General features: G+C 41.9%; 2 protein-coding genes across 2 annotated transcripts in view; one reads left to right on the plus strand and one right to left on the minus strand.

Moving 5' to 3' along the window:
- Positions 1–7,996: 7,996 nt before the first annotated feature.
- On the minus strand, positions 7,997–8,700 carry LOC116569991 (laforin-like). The gene is given in 2 exon segments (XM_032306501.1): positions 7,997–8,455; positions 8,458–8,700. Coding segments are annotated over 2 exon segments (681 nt in total). The 5' UTR covers positions 8,680–8,700.
- CDC14B (cell division cycle 14B) overlaps positions 8,072–15,122 on the plus strand; it is a 97,667-nt gene continuing 90,616 nt past the window's right edge. The window contains exons 1-2 of the mRNA XM_032308258.1: positions 8,072–8,684; positions 9,303–9,391. Of these exons, the coding sequence (XP_032164149.1) occupies positions 9,346–9,391 (46 nt within the window). The 5' untranslated portion in view covers positions 8,072–8,684; positions 9,303–9,345. The remainder of the gene's footprint in view (positions 8,685–9,302; positions 9,392–15,122) is intronic.

The raw sequence follows: 15,122 nt of genomic DNA on the forward strand, positions 1-15,122 counted from the left end.
ATCTTGGGTCTCCTAACCTGACATATCAAGAACACACCATCAGGGCTGGAAACTGCAAAAATGAACATCCTTGGGCTAATTGTTAGAAAAAGGACTGCTTCCTGGGTCAGGGAGAAAAATGCTCAAAAGGACATTATTAGGATAATTGGTGAATTGTGAAGACAGACCATGAAATATTTGATAACTGTACTGTAGGAATGTTAAATTTCCTGAATTTGACAATAACATTATGGTTATGTAGGAAAATGTCCCCCTTCTTAGGGGAGCAGTTATGATGTCTGGAACATTTTCTCAAATGGTTCAGATATTAAGATTTCCCCCCTAAATTAACTTACAGTTTTGAAATTTTCAAACCGAACTAAAATAATAATAACAATGACTCTCATAGAAATGTGTAGGATGGTCCAGAAGATAAATTCAAGACTCTCTAAATGGGGCAGGGAGTTGTTAGAACATTTTAGTTGATAAAATGATATGATTAGATTTGCCATTTTGAAAGTTTACTATGGAATAGCATTGAGTATGGGCCAGGAAATGGACATGCTGGCCAAAGCACAAGTTTGATCTGCAAACTCTTCACTTATAAACATATTGTACTGTCATTTTGGCAGCTAGATTGAAGTCAGAAACATGTTCTTTTTTATATAATATTTAGTAGTACATAAGCTAAAAGGATTACATTAATACATTAAACGTGAAAACATAATTGTTTTTCTTTCCATAAATATTATTAAATGATAATTCACTTTTATGGACGATTTCTAGAAGCTGACTGCCTATATTTCAGCTTTCTGTTTTTGTCTTTTGTGTAGCCCCTAACTTTGGATAAAACAGTTGACTGCTCAGTTGAATCTGCGTTTAAAAATGAAATTAGGGCCGCCTAGGTGGTGCAGTCAGTTAAGCACAGGACTCTTGGTTTCAGCTCAGGTCATGATCTCAGGGTCCTGATCTCAGGGTCAGATCAAGCCCTGTGTTGCAGGGAGTCGGCCTGAAACTCTCCCTCCCCCCACTCTCAAATAAATAAATAAATCTTAAAAAATGAAATTGATGGAGAATCCAACTTAATTTGTCCATTTGTGCCCTGATATTATTGAAGAAGGGGAAAAAAAAAAGATAGTAAAATCCTCCCACCAAATAAGAATGTGCATTTTAATCTTTACTGTCCTCCCTATTCCTATGGAAAATAGTGGGTGAGAGGGAAAAACAAGACTGGGCTAGGATCTCTTCATAGACAAGAAAATTTGTAACAAAAAGACAGAAAAACCACTCAATATATTGGAATTGCTGGCTAGTTATCTTCTAAATTCTTTTCAGGAAATATTCTCCCAGACACAACAGGAGATAAAGAATAAATTGCTTTTACACTTCTGCAGCTACAGAAGTGACTTGAAATTGATGCCTTTAATTTACTTCTGACTGTGTGGATAAGGGCAGAGTCAGACAAGGGATGTCTTTCTTGTCCTGCAACAATTGGAAAGACAAATGTGTGTAGTGAAGGTGAAGGAGGCTATTAGCTACTTCACATTACCTGATTATCTCTGTTGATTACTACCCACAGCCCGCTCAGTTCTACCACTCTCAAGCCCCATGGGAGGAGGTCTGGTGGAGTGGGGCCGGCAGCTAGGGCCAAAATGCAGGGACAATTTGCTTTAGACCCACCAACTTGGGTCTGCAACAAATTTGTAGCTCAGTGCCATCTGAGGAAGAGGACCAAGACCCCAGCCAGGACAGCCTGTCCCATTCAGTCAGAGTGAGTGGGAGGGAATGTTCTGAAGCTGAGGTATGGTGCCAAAGGGGTGTCAGGGGTGAGATGGAGGGCATCAAGCAGATGGATTGGAATGGCAAGGGGGTTGGTCTGGGCATGGGTTTGGCATAGGATTCATGCTTACGTTTGCATGAATGGTATTTCTGTAAGGACCACTGATTCTGTATCTTATTTTGGGTGGTGGTTACACAGGTGCATATATTTTTAAAACCCACTGAACTAACATCCAAATCTTAGCTTCTACTGCATGTTAATTATATCTCAATTTTTTAAAAGCCCACTGTAAGTAAATATAGCAGGAAATTACTGTAGCTGAAATCACAATCCTTATGGTGCCCTAGAGCTTACAAAATGAGGTAACGAGAGACTGCACTGCCCCAAACTCCAGACTAAGATAAAGAAAAGAGTTAGTTTAGTTTAGTTCCAAAGTTCTGTTGGGCCTTGGTGTAATGAAAGTGTCCCAGATGTAGTAGATTCTGCTTTGGTCAGCCAGTAATAGGTGTAATTTCTTTTGCCCCAGTAGGCCTCTGGGCCTTGTAAGAAGCAAAGAGGAGGAACTGAAATTAGTCTGGACAGTAATTTAAAATACTATCTCCCTTGTGAACAAAAGAAGCTGAGAAGTCTATGTTTAATGAAAATTGTTTGCATTCCTATGAATTTAGGCCATACTGTCTTCTAGTAACAGTGGTAGGATCAAAGAACAATACAAAAAATCATGCTCATAATAAGCCTATGATGGTTTACTTATTGAAGTAAGAAAGGACTTAAATAAATTCAAAGATAGACTTTTCCCTTACCAGTCAGGGGAGTCTGTGACTCTTGATCTCTTGGTTATTAGCTCAAGCCCCACAGTGGGTGGAGACATTACTTAAAAATAAAATCTTGAAAAAAAAAATCTTAAAAAAGGACTGGTTGAATTGATCAGACATTAAAACACATAAAACTTTAGTAGTAACATGAATATAGTAACATGCTCAGCTTTACTAGTGATCAGAGAAATACAATGAAAATTACAATAAGCTATTACTTTTTCTTCTCAAACTTAAAAATATTGGTTATATCTAGTGATCACAGGGTGTACAAAAACAGGTACTCTAAAATATTATTGGTGTCCAGCAAAATTTAAAAAACAGATACTCTTCAATCCAGCAATTCCACCTTCTCTGGATATACATATGTTAGGATATTCAATGCAGGACTGTTTGTAATAGTGCCCCCACCGAATACAACCTGAATGTCTATCCATAGGAAAATAAATTATGGAAAACATAAAAGAGAAATCCATGCACCCATTAGAGTGAATGAAGTTGGCTATAAAGACTGCCAAGGAAAATGTTCAGGATTCAGTATTAGGTAAAACAAACAACCCCCCCCAAAAAACCCCACGTCACAGAACAATATGCATACTATGAAACAATTTATTTAAAAAATCTTTTAAATCTAAATACAGACTGTTTATTTTTATTTGATTTATATGAGAGAGAAAGCAAGAGACAGAGCATGAGCGGGGAAAGGGGTAGAAAGTGAGGAAGAGGGAGAAGCGGACTCCCCACTGAGCAGGGAGCCCAAGGAACACAGGGCGCAATCCAAGGATCCTGGGATCATGACCTGAGCCAAAGGCAGACACTTAACCAACTGAGCCACCCAGGCACCCCTGAATACAGACTGTTAAAGGTGGTTATTTATGAGGATAGGATTGGAGTATGGGGGTGAAGGAGAGCTTTTTTGGTATACACACACACACACATATGTAGTATATATTAAATATTTACACATATATATATAAGTAAATATCAAATATATTTGATTTTTATTTATATTTCTAAAAAATACAGACACATTCATGCATTATTTAGTCGTTTGGGATAAAAGCAAAGAAAAAGAAAAATCTCCTACTCAATAATCTTTGAGTTAAAAAGCCACTATCACAAAATTATACCTACATTTAAGAAGCTACTGATGAGGAGGATGAGCATGTATATTCATTCAGTCTTGGTAGAAACATTTAGCCAAGGATAGCCTGCTGATCCTCATGCATGCTTTTCCATTTCTCCCAGGTTACTAAACTCTACTGTACTGATACAATGAACATCTGACAATAAGTCAGATGTGTGTGAGCATTTTTCAAAAGGTGAAGTGAGAATGAGCTAGGCCCTGCTCACTCGGTGCCCCAGGCACAGGCATAGGCTTTGGGGTGAAAGCATTCTTAGTCATTCTCTAATCTCAAGACTCAGTATAACCAGAATCCTCACCATTCTCTAGCACCTTCCATCCCAGCATTCCGTTATTATAATTATTGTTGTTGTGTGGGAGGAAGTGTACCTAACTTCAAATCCCAAATTAATATCAGGAATATTGTTTTAAATATCTGCAGTGTTATGGGACACCCGGGTGGCTTTGTCGGTTAAGCATCTACCTTTGGCTGGGGTCATGATCCCAGGGTTCTGGGATTGAGTCCGTTTCAGGTTCCTTGCCTTGCAGGGAGCCTGCTTCTCTCTCTGCTTGCCCCTCCCCCTTCTCGTGCGCGCTCTCTCTCTCTCTCTCTCTCCCTTTCTCTGACAAAAACAAAACAAAACAAAACAACAAAAAAACTACGTTAACATGTGATCTGAGGTCCAAAAAAAAAAAAAAATCATCAAACTGTATGACATTTACACAACTATACAGGTTATTTCAAAAGTGGACCTATACGGAAAGGTCCCTTCAAACCCTGTCCTTAACCTGTGAAGAATGGTGCTGACCCCAGGAAAGAGCCACGGATTTTCAAACCAAATTCACTGTAGGACCTAGGATAACTGGCTTGACCTGACAAATGAGGGATTCCTCATCTACAAAATAAAAATGGTAATATTTAACAGGGCATTTGTGTGAAGCCCCTATCACCTGTGTACAGCATGTGGTGATAGCTTAATAAATATCCATTTTCTCCCCTTTTTACAATTCTAAGAGATTTTCAGTCTCAGGGTCAGGAACATGGGGGATTTCAGATTAATGCTGAGATTACCAGAATATCCAATAAAATAAAACCAACTCTTCTTTTAAATTTTATTTTTAAGTAATCTCTACACTCAACTTGGGGCTCGAGCTTAACAACCCTGAGATCAAGAATTGCATGCTCTACAGACTAAGCCAGCCATGTGCTCCCAAACCAACTTTAAAAAAAAATGCTAGTGAAGATTTTAGTGTGTGTCTTTTTTCCCACATACCTGCTACCTAAACCCTCTAGGTTTATGGAAATTTGACCTTATTTAAATTATTTATCTTCCTATCATTAAGCTATAATTTACTTATCATTTGAAATTGAAATTTAGTATCATTAAAAAAATTGTTTTAAAGATTTTTAAGTAATCTCTACACCCAACATGGGATCAAATTTAAAACCCTGAGATCAAGAGTTACATGTTCTACCTGCTGAGCCAGCCAAGTGCCCTCATCATTAGAAATTTTTTAAGATTTTTAAAAAAATTTATTCATTTGAGAGAGAGATAGAGAGAGAGCAGCAAGCAGAGGGAAGGAGGAGAAGCAGACTCCTCACTGAGCTGGAAGCCTGAAGCTGGGCTTAGTCCCAGGACCTGGAGATCATGACCTGAGCTGAAGGCAGAGGCTTAACCATCTGAGCTACCCAGGTACCCGGAGAAGCCTTGAAATTTTAACATAATGTATCTATGAACCAGTTTCTCCTCATTTTAGGTTAAGATTTCAAACTTTCAGAGTATGACTTATCTTTAAATATACATATCAGAAAATGCCCCCCCCCCAAAAAAAAAAGAAAGAAAGAAAAGTAAATATTCCATAACTGAATTCTTTTCAGGGTGAATTTACCTGGGAGAAAGGAATATAGAGAATCCCTTCCCTCCTTGTTTTGTTTTTTACCATGTTGCCCGTAATGCTGAAGATCACAACCAGATGCATCTGTTCTCTAAGCTCAGACAGGCTGGGGAAAGACAAGCTGGAATCTTGAAGACAGTGTTTAGGTTCTCACTCCAGCCCTGTCCTTGTCACTTCTGTGGATCCCCATATCCTCACCGTGAAAGGGAAGCCTTGGACCAAAAGTGCCTTCTAGCTCTAAAATTTTATGATCCATTGTCAAACAGTGAACAACGAACTAACCAATCAACCAAGTGAACTAAACTACATTTCCTGTGGCCAATTTCTGAGCCTAGAGATTGGCTTATTGAACATCAGGAAGACTCAAATTGCTCAAGTGAATTCACAAATATCAGTAAGAAATACCACTTTTCTACCACTACCTAAACATGACCTAAAAACAAAATACAAATAGGGTTTGAAATTTTGATGTGTGTACTTGCGTATGGACTTCCTATTCCCAAGAATGTAAGACATTCTGGCAAAATTACCAACTGTAATTATATATTTTCTCTCTTAATGATGTTATAGTAACAAAACCATAAAATTCTGTTTCTAAAACATGAAAATACTCACACAGCATAATTATTTGTATTTATTATATTTTCTTTTATTGGAATCATAGACATTTTGTTAGAATTTCCAGCCTTAACACTTAAGTTTGAAGGAGAAAATGAACTGCTGTAAGTGAACTTACTGGCACTTCAATCTTAGTTTGACATTTAGGTAAGTCACCCTCAAATAAATAGAATATCATGGGGTATTTGAATTTCTTTCATGCTAGGGATCAAGAAAATTCTCATGGATTATCTATTCAAAACAAGACCTACTCAATGTTAACTAGACTTGCTGTGGTGATCATTTTGCAAATCAAATCAAAGCATTATGTTTACACCTTAACTTAATATAACATTATATATAAATTTTACCTCAGTAAACAAAACAAAACAAAAAAGACTTCTGCAAAATCCCAGATAGTATGGGAAAAGGTGGCCTTTCTACTGCTGAGCCCCTAAGGCCAGAAAGGCCTCCTATTTCCGGTCAAAGCAGAGGACCTGGGAGGATAAGTTTCTGTTGAATTTCGACTCATTTGCATAGCATTCCACAAGCTCCCAATTCTTTCCCTTCACCGCTGCCCCAGAAGACAAACAGGTAGACCATTTTAAATTTAAGGCCTTCACTGATTTCCTTAGGGGCAACAGGGGATGAAAGAACATGATTACTAAGCTTCTGGTCTAAGTGGCTGATCTGTAGTTCCAGGCTGTTCAGCTGAGTCAGTGATGCAGAACCTTCTTTCCCCACCCCCCTTTCCTCCTTAATTAGCAGCGCTAAAGGGTAAAGGCCTTCAACAATAGAAGTCAAATAGCCCCCCACCCGAGAAGTACTCCATCAAAATTTGCATTTCTGAGACGCTTCTAGAAATTTGCATTTCTCAAACTCATCTTTCTCTTCTGGAGGCTGGCAGTGATTGCGGAACCGCAGGATAAAACGTTAAAATGCTGGTGAAAAATTAGGAACGGCTTGCAAGACGTAAAGTTCGGGGCTATGAAATCTAAAGATTGCCCTCCAGTCTATTCACCTTTTTAGATGCTACTGTGCAAATTTGTTTAAAGTCCCTCCAAAATGAGAGTTTTGGTTAAGTTCCAGAAATATCAGTCATTATTTTAACCCAGAAGAAAATTATATGACTCCAGTTTGCAGGATGAAAGTTCAAGAATTAAATTCGTCACTTGCTTCAATACTTCGGTAATTGGATCTGTAGACACCTTAGATAAGAAAAACTCAGCAACTGGTGTATAAAATTACTGAGTTAAATGCGGGTACTGGGTTCTAAGAGGAAATACGAGACAAACCGTACGGTATATCATGTTTCCATCGTAGGTTTATGGACCCCCTAAGCTGCCCTGGCTTTGTCTTTTTGAATGCTGGGCATACCATAAGTCGGTAAATAGTGTAGGTGATTTGGATCGTGGGTCGGTTGTGGTATCACCTTTCCCTTAAGTCTACAGAGCGGCGGACAATTTAATCAGCTCATACTCTTTTCCAAGCCAGCAGCGTGGCAAGAATCCTTCTCACTTGGCGTGATTACAAGGAAAACCCTGAAATACTTTTAAAAATACACATGCCAAAGAACTGGAGTCAAGTTACTAGGGTGGGGCTGTGTACAGCTTCGGCGACTCACTAAAGGAAGTTGGGACCTGGGGTCTCGGCACCGGAGGAACACAGAAAAAACAAAAGTTGGGGGCTGGCGGAGGGTCGCGAGCACACTTTCAAATATTTGATTGGCGGAACCACTCAGACTTTTCTTTATGGCGTCACCGGGTACCTGCCTGTAAAAAGGCCCCGTCTCCGTGACGTCACACATCACTGACCAATGAAAAGCCCCATTCTGCGGGCCCCGAGGAGGGTTGTGGGCCCTTTTTTGTGAATGAAGCTCCACGGAACAGCCCTCCTGGGGTCCCCGGGAGCCGCGGCCGACTGTGCTTCGGCGCTTCGGCAGCAGCGTCCGCGGCTACGGTGGGCGCGCGCGGTTACCCCGGGCAGCCCCAGCCGCCGGCGGCAGCACCGTCGCCTCGGGCGCCCCAGCGGGCTGCGGGCACCTGGGGGCGGGCTGGGGGGCGCCGGCGGCGGCAGGAGGCGCTGTAGCCTGGGCTGCGGCGCGGGTCCCTTGGCGGCCGCAGGAGGGAGCGGGGCAGGCGCGGTGGGCCCGGCCCCTCCTCCGACTCCTGCGCCGCCGCCTCCCGCCGGGCTCGACCCGCGCCCGCCGTCCCCGCAGCGCCGTTCCGCGCCCGCCGCCCGGAGCGCCCGCGCGCGGGGCCGGCGGGGGCCTCGGCGGGCGAGCGGACGCTCGGGGCCATGGTCGTGGCCCCCTGACGGGCCGCGGCCGCCTCCATGAAGCGGAAGAGCGAGCGGCGGCCGAGTTGGGCCGCCGCGCCCCCCTGCTCGCGGCGCTGCTCGGCGTCCTCGCAAGGAGTGAAGAAGAGCCGCAGCTCCACGTCGCAGGAACTGCACCGCCTGGACCACCAGGACGACCTGTACCTAGACATCACCGGTGAGCCGGCGAGCGAGCGCGTGGCGGGCGCTGCAGACACGCGGCACCCCGCGCGGGGGTCCTAGCCTACCCTCCCAGGCAGTGGAGGCGCCTCCCTGGGCCCGGCTGACACGCCTCCACCCCCACTCCCAAAAAAGCCCCACCGGCCACACCCCCTTCAGCAGCCCGACTCCCTGGGAGCGCCCCCCTACCCCGACTTTCCATCTGCGGGTGTTAGCGAGCTGTAACTTTATCCGTTTTGCGCTCTCCTGCCCTGGCAAGATGGGCCGAGGGTCACCTTTCTAAATTGCTGGCGTCAGCTCGGCGCCTCGGGCTTTTTCTGAGTTCGGGTTGATAGCGCCTCTCGGGGCTGCAAGCTCGGTTGGCCCTCACAGGAGTCTGAACCTCTGAATCACCTCGGAGGATTTCCCGAGCGCGCGGAACGCGCCGGCACGGGAGCAGCTGCCCCGTTGGCTGGGCGTTCGCCCAACCTCGGCCGCTGTGGAGGAAATGGAGTCCCGCCTCGTGCGGCGTTCCCACGTCCTCGCGCGAGTCCGCTCCGCGCTCGCCCCCTCCCCAGCGCGCGCGCGAGCACACCCGGACCTAGTAGGGCTAGCTCCTCTCCCTCGCTTCCACAAGGAATGTGTCACACTGGCGGCTTGGGAGCCGCTCTGCGTGCCGAATGCCCAGAGGTGTCACTTCTGAGAAATCGCAACCCCCCGGAGCAGGTAGAAAAGAAGCCCTTTGAGAGCGGTTTTATTAATTAGTGCTGACTCTACAGTTCTTGAAGACTAACAAATCCAATTTGGCAGCTGTTGGATTTGCCAGGATTGACACTAAAGCCCGTGAAGGCACGAACGTGGTGATGTATGTGGAAACGCTTTGTAAACAGCATCGCTGTCTACGGTTTTGAGGGAATTCGCAGTCCGCTTTCTGTGGCGCGGCAGGTGTGAGCCTTGGCGTGTGGGATTTTTATAAACAGATTCCCGCCCTTAGCCATTGATAAGCCAGGTGAGCTGGAGTGGGCAGAATATTAATTTAGGAAGTGTCCAGGCAAACACAAATTTAGTAGAAATTGTTTTCTAGGTTGATGGACGGTTGGAAATTTAAGGTCCATATTAATAAAGCTGCGAGTGGAGGGGAAGGTTTCTTGGTGCGGGGTGGATGGACTCCTGGGAACTGTGGAGGGAGGAGGAGGTTGCCTTACGCGGGTGGCCGGCTGGCATCTGCCGGGGTCCCTCGTAGCGCGCTCTCTGAGGCCGAGACCCGGTCCCACCAGGCTGTGCAGTCCCAAGGAGATAGCCTCGGGAGGGCTCGGGATGGGTGATGACACTACACGTTCCTTACGCCTTCGTTCTTTATACCTCTTAAAAGGCATTTTGCTTCATAGCTTTTAGTTTTAGAAAAGTAACGCACGGTTCGTTACAAAGGTGCCAGGAGTTTATAGTGAAAAGTGGCCTTCCCTAGAGGCAACTGAAGTTTCCTATGAATCCTTCCAGAAAGAGACTGTATGTGTATAAACTTGTGTATTCTCTGTCATACGCAAGCATGGTAGCTTACATGTTGTTTTGCACATTGTTTATTCTTCGCAGCATTATCTCTTAGAACGGTTAGTACATGCAAAACTGCTTCATTCGGTTTTAATGACTGCTAGGCCAAAGTAGATAGGGTTTTAGAAAATAAAACTATAAAGTACATGTGGATTTAAAATATGTTTAATATTTCATTGTATTTGTTTATTTTTAAGTAATTTCTATAGTCAGCCTGAGGCTGGGACTCACAACCCCGAGATCAAGAATCGCATGCTCTACAGACTGAGCCAGCCAGGAGCACCCTAAATACATATGTTTTATAATTTGTTTAGACAGCTCCCTATGGATAAGCATTTAGGTTGTCTCCATCAAAAAGGAAGTTTTGTAAAGTCAAGTCATTGGGCTAGATCTTCCTCCTTCATGGAGGGCTTTCCTGAATCACAAGAGTGATTTAATTTCAGAAAATATTGCTAAGCCGAATATTGAGGAAGGAGTTGGTGCATTATATAAAATAAAAAATGCTGTTATTTAGATTACAAGCCCAGATAATGGAAGGGTCCAGTCTCATTGTAAGAGGGGAAGTAAGGGAATCAACTTTGCCTGGAATTTTTCCAGGTATCCCTTAGTGACAGTCTTGGCTTCTTAGAAAAATGATACTGAATCAGTCTGTTTCAGGGTGATAAATAAGACAAATTAACTTCGAGGTAATGGGGTGAAAAAAAAATAAAGTAACTTTGGATACAGGGTACAGATTACTTTTTATTGGGCTTGGAGGGAAGGCTTGAAACCTCATCCTCAGCAAGTGGCAACCTGGTCCCGTTCTCCCCAACTTGTTTTTCTTCTTAATATTTTTCAAGTTGAGCATTAGGAAAGGAGATATATGTAGTTTGTCTCTTCAGTAATATTTGCTTTCTTTTTTTCTGTGCATACTTAAGTTTCTATAAATTGTGCCATACCAGGAGGGAGAGTCCCCTTTTAATGGCTATATGGTATTGCATTGTATGGCTGAATCGTGATTTATGTAATGGCAATAAATAAATGGTTATGTGGGGGGTTTTCAGTCCCTGCAAATGGCAGCAGTAGCATCATTGTATATATCTACATACATGTATGATTGTATCTGCAGAGTAAAGTAGAAGTGAAGAGGCCAGGCCAAAATATATATAGGTTTATCCACTCATGGGTGGACTTTTTTGGTGATTATGAATAATGCTGCTGTGAACATTGATGTACCAGTTTTTGCATGGAGTTGTTTTCGGTTACTTTGCATATATACACCTAGGAGTAGAATTGCAGGGTTGCATGGTAATGCCATGTTTAACCTGCCGGACTTTTCCAAAGCTGCTGTACCAGCAGCACTTCCCACCAGAAATTTATTCCACATCCTCACCAAAACTTGTTACAGGATTGTGAAGATTCTTTCCCACTGGGGCTGGTTTGTAAAAATTAATGCACATTATCACTTTTGCCCACTCTGTCCTTAAATACATTAATTTTTTTTTTTACTTTAGTCCCTAATTATTTTTATTACAACTATTTCATCTGTTAAGTTAAATTCCATTCCCGTAGATTGCAGTGTATTTCATGTATTTCATTTTTTTTTAAAGATTGATTGATTGATTTTAGAGAGAGAGATTAAGAGAGAGTTCTAGTGCCTGCAAGGGTGGGCAGAGGGAGAGGGAGAGAGATGTCAAGCAGATTCCCCAGCAAGCACAGAACCCATTGGGGCTCCACCCCAGCTGCAATCAAGAGTCAGTATCTTAACTGACTGAGCCATCCAGGCACCCCAGTGTATATATTTAATACAGGATGCTTAATGCCTATTTTTGTTCTCTGTAGTCCTTTGCTGTGTGGTCACAATTTTTTTTAGTGTGCAGCCAACCATCTGGCTACACTGGCCATTTACTAGGAGCTGACCGATGTTTATTCCCATGTGGACCCCATCCACCTCTCATTGGCCATTCACTCAGCTCTTGCCCTGTGCAATGACGTGAATTTTTACATAAGCTGTATTCCTGCTGCAGTTCCAGTGTATTGTGTTAAAAAAAGATAATAAAACTGTAACCTGTATACGTTAATGTGAAAGAGATACTGAGTAAAGGTATACTCAGAATGAGTTGTGATCAGTCAGGGAAGCTGGGGAAGAAAGGAAAAGAAGAGGGTTTCTCTTCTGATTGGCTTTGGAATTAGATCTCTCCCAAGATGGGAGAAGTACCAAAGGAAAAATGTTGGACATAGATTTTTGATTTTCCTGTGAAACTCCTTGCAGTTAGAAGTCCGGATCTTTTTATTCTCATTCCTTAAATAGGGCCATAAATGACAGTGTACATTCTCCTTTCCTCTTCATTAATATAGGAAAAAATATTAAAGATTATGAAATTACTGTATTATCCCTATGCTTGATAATTGATGGATTTAATAGTTGGTACAGAGCTTAAATTTATTTTACTTCTTTATGTTTTTTTAAATTTAACGACTAATGAAAGTAATTGGTATTAACTATTGGCTAAAAAAAAGATTTTTAGTGGTTAAAATTTTTTTTTGCAGTGTCTGTCATGAAAGTCTATCTCTTTAAGACTGTCTGTTATAACTGTAAATAATTTTATTGGAGAAGCTCTAGTTGAGGTCAGGATTGTCATTTAAAAACACCAATTAATGGTATATCAGATACTCATCAAATTAAACAGAGCACTGCCTCTACCCTGCCTTATTTTCTTTTTAGGATTTAAAAAATTCACACTAGATATTATTAGACAGGGAAAATTTATTCATTAACTCAAGAAGTATTTAATTGAATCTTACTATGTAGAATAGTGCTGCAAAGCTGTGATCAAAGTATATTTTTCTTGATAAAAAAAGGAATACAGTTACCTGGGCCACTGATTCAAGGAGGAAATTCATTTTTCTTCAAGACTTTCACATAGTAGATTATTTAGAGTTTTAATAATTGAAGCTCATCGAAGTATGTAGTGTTCATTTTCCTTCTTGCTTATGACTTAGTTCTAATTTATTTTCTTGACTTATGTGTTTAATTCTTCAACATCTTTTACTTCTGATGGTGTCATGTTACTTACCTGTTTTAGGTCTAAATCCTTAGGCACTGGGGTACCATACACAAAAACTTAACATAGTTGTGTTGTTACTGTTTCAATGGACAGAATGGTTGGGCACAGAGATGAAGGGAAAGTGGAGTAACTGGGTGACAAAGATGGTACTAATGTTAGGAGTTGCCAGTCAGTGCACACTGTAATTTCTCTGTGCCTTTGAATAAGGGGAATGAATTTCCCCAATTCCTGTGGGGGAGAGCTGGAATGGAACCACACTGCGGATTTTTAGAATGGAAGGATGGCATGTGTACCAGTAACATTTCCTGGAAGTTTGTGAGATAGTCTTTGGGGATCTCTGAATTGACAGGACAGGTATTTTGTTATTTGAAAGAATTTCAAGAGATCACCTTGAAATACCACAACCATCCACTTTTCCCTCAGAACTTAACACAAGAGATAGTAACTTTGGCCAAATTGATGTACCTTCTTTTTGGCAAAGCTGTCCTTACTTGTCTTTTATTCTTTCCAACAGATAAAGCTATTTCAGCAGAGTTATACATAAATGATTCATTGGCCATGTACTGTTTAGTTCTGTGTTTACATAGACTAATAGGTGATATCCTAGTAGATACTCTGTAAGTTGTATCTGTAAAGTTGAATTTAGATAATTACCTAGTCAATTTGGAAATATGAGCAAACTGCATAATTCAAGTCCTCCATTCATGCTCTTGTCCAAATTGGCTGTCATCACAGCCCAGATTTTCTAGATAGTTCATTCATTCAACCAAATTGTAATGAATACCTACTCTGCCAGGCTTTTTTTTTTTTTTTCCCTCTTCAAGTGATAAAAATAGGTCACTGCTGGAGATAATCCCTGGTCTCATGGAGTTTGTTTTCTGTGCTGATTGAGAAAATGAAACTTGGAAGGTCTGTGGGTAAACTAGATTAAACTTGGAGGGTCTGAGAAATAACTAGCTTAGAGAGGGCTGAGCCATATCGTGGTTGAAATTCTTGGGGATGTAAAACTTTTCATAGGGTATTTGAAGAGTTAATTCTACTGGTTAGGCATGAGGATACCAAGGACAGCTAGTGCCAGCCTTTGTGGGGAGCGAACACGGCTGGATTATTAATAACCTTTTGGAGCCTCTTTTCTCTCATCTGTTTGAAAGTTAAAAGTGCACAGTGTTGTTGGAAGAACTGAAGCAGATGTGTGTGAAGTGCTTGGCTTGGTGCCTCTTTGACAGCGGGGCTCCATAAATGGTCTCTAGTATTAAAAGTGTGTGTGCAGTGGCCCAGGATACCACGGGCAGACTGAGACAGTCACCATGGTTGGAAAGGTTTCCAGCTCTGAAGCAAACATTTCCCCCATAAGTGTATGTGTACAAAAGGTTCAGTGAATCAGCATAGTGAAAATGCAAGTGTGTTCCTTTCTCTGCTTCTAAGAGTAATCTTGAGGGCAGAAGCACTCCCGGTGAGGCTGGTTCAGTATTTGTCAAAGCTCTGGAAGAGATTTAGCACTGCCTTGACAATCTTTTCTGCCTTGGGAAAAATGTTGCTGTTTCTCTTTAAAGATTTCCTGTAAGAGGAAGAATAAATGAGCTGTTTCTTTCTTTTTGAGGCTGTTACGTATTTTTACTACACTGAAGAGTTTGTATATAGCCTTATATTAAATTGTAGCTAAGCTTATGGGGGGGCGTGTCTTTGTAAAGAAGAAAAGGCCTCATGGGAAAGCCTCAGGTAGATTATGGAAAATAAAACAAATATATTAAATTCTTTACTGGTAGAATATAAACTCTTCAGAGTGGTTAGTTTAAAGCATGACTATGCCCTAGAATATTGTTTTAAAAGAGTATTTCACAGATCCAAAAGATTTGATACTG

The sequence above is a fragment of the Mustela erminea genome, chromosome 12, assembly GCF_009829155.1.
Source record: "Mustela erminea isolate mMusErm1 chromosome 12, mMusErm1.Pri, whole genome shotgun sequence".
In the NCBI taxonomy this organism is placed as follows: Eukaryota; Metazoa; Chordata; class Mammalia; order Carnivora; family Mustelidae; genus Mustela; species Mustela erminea.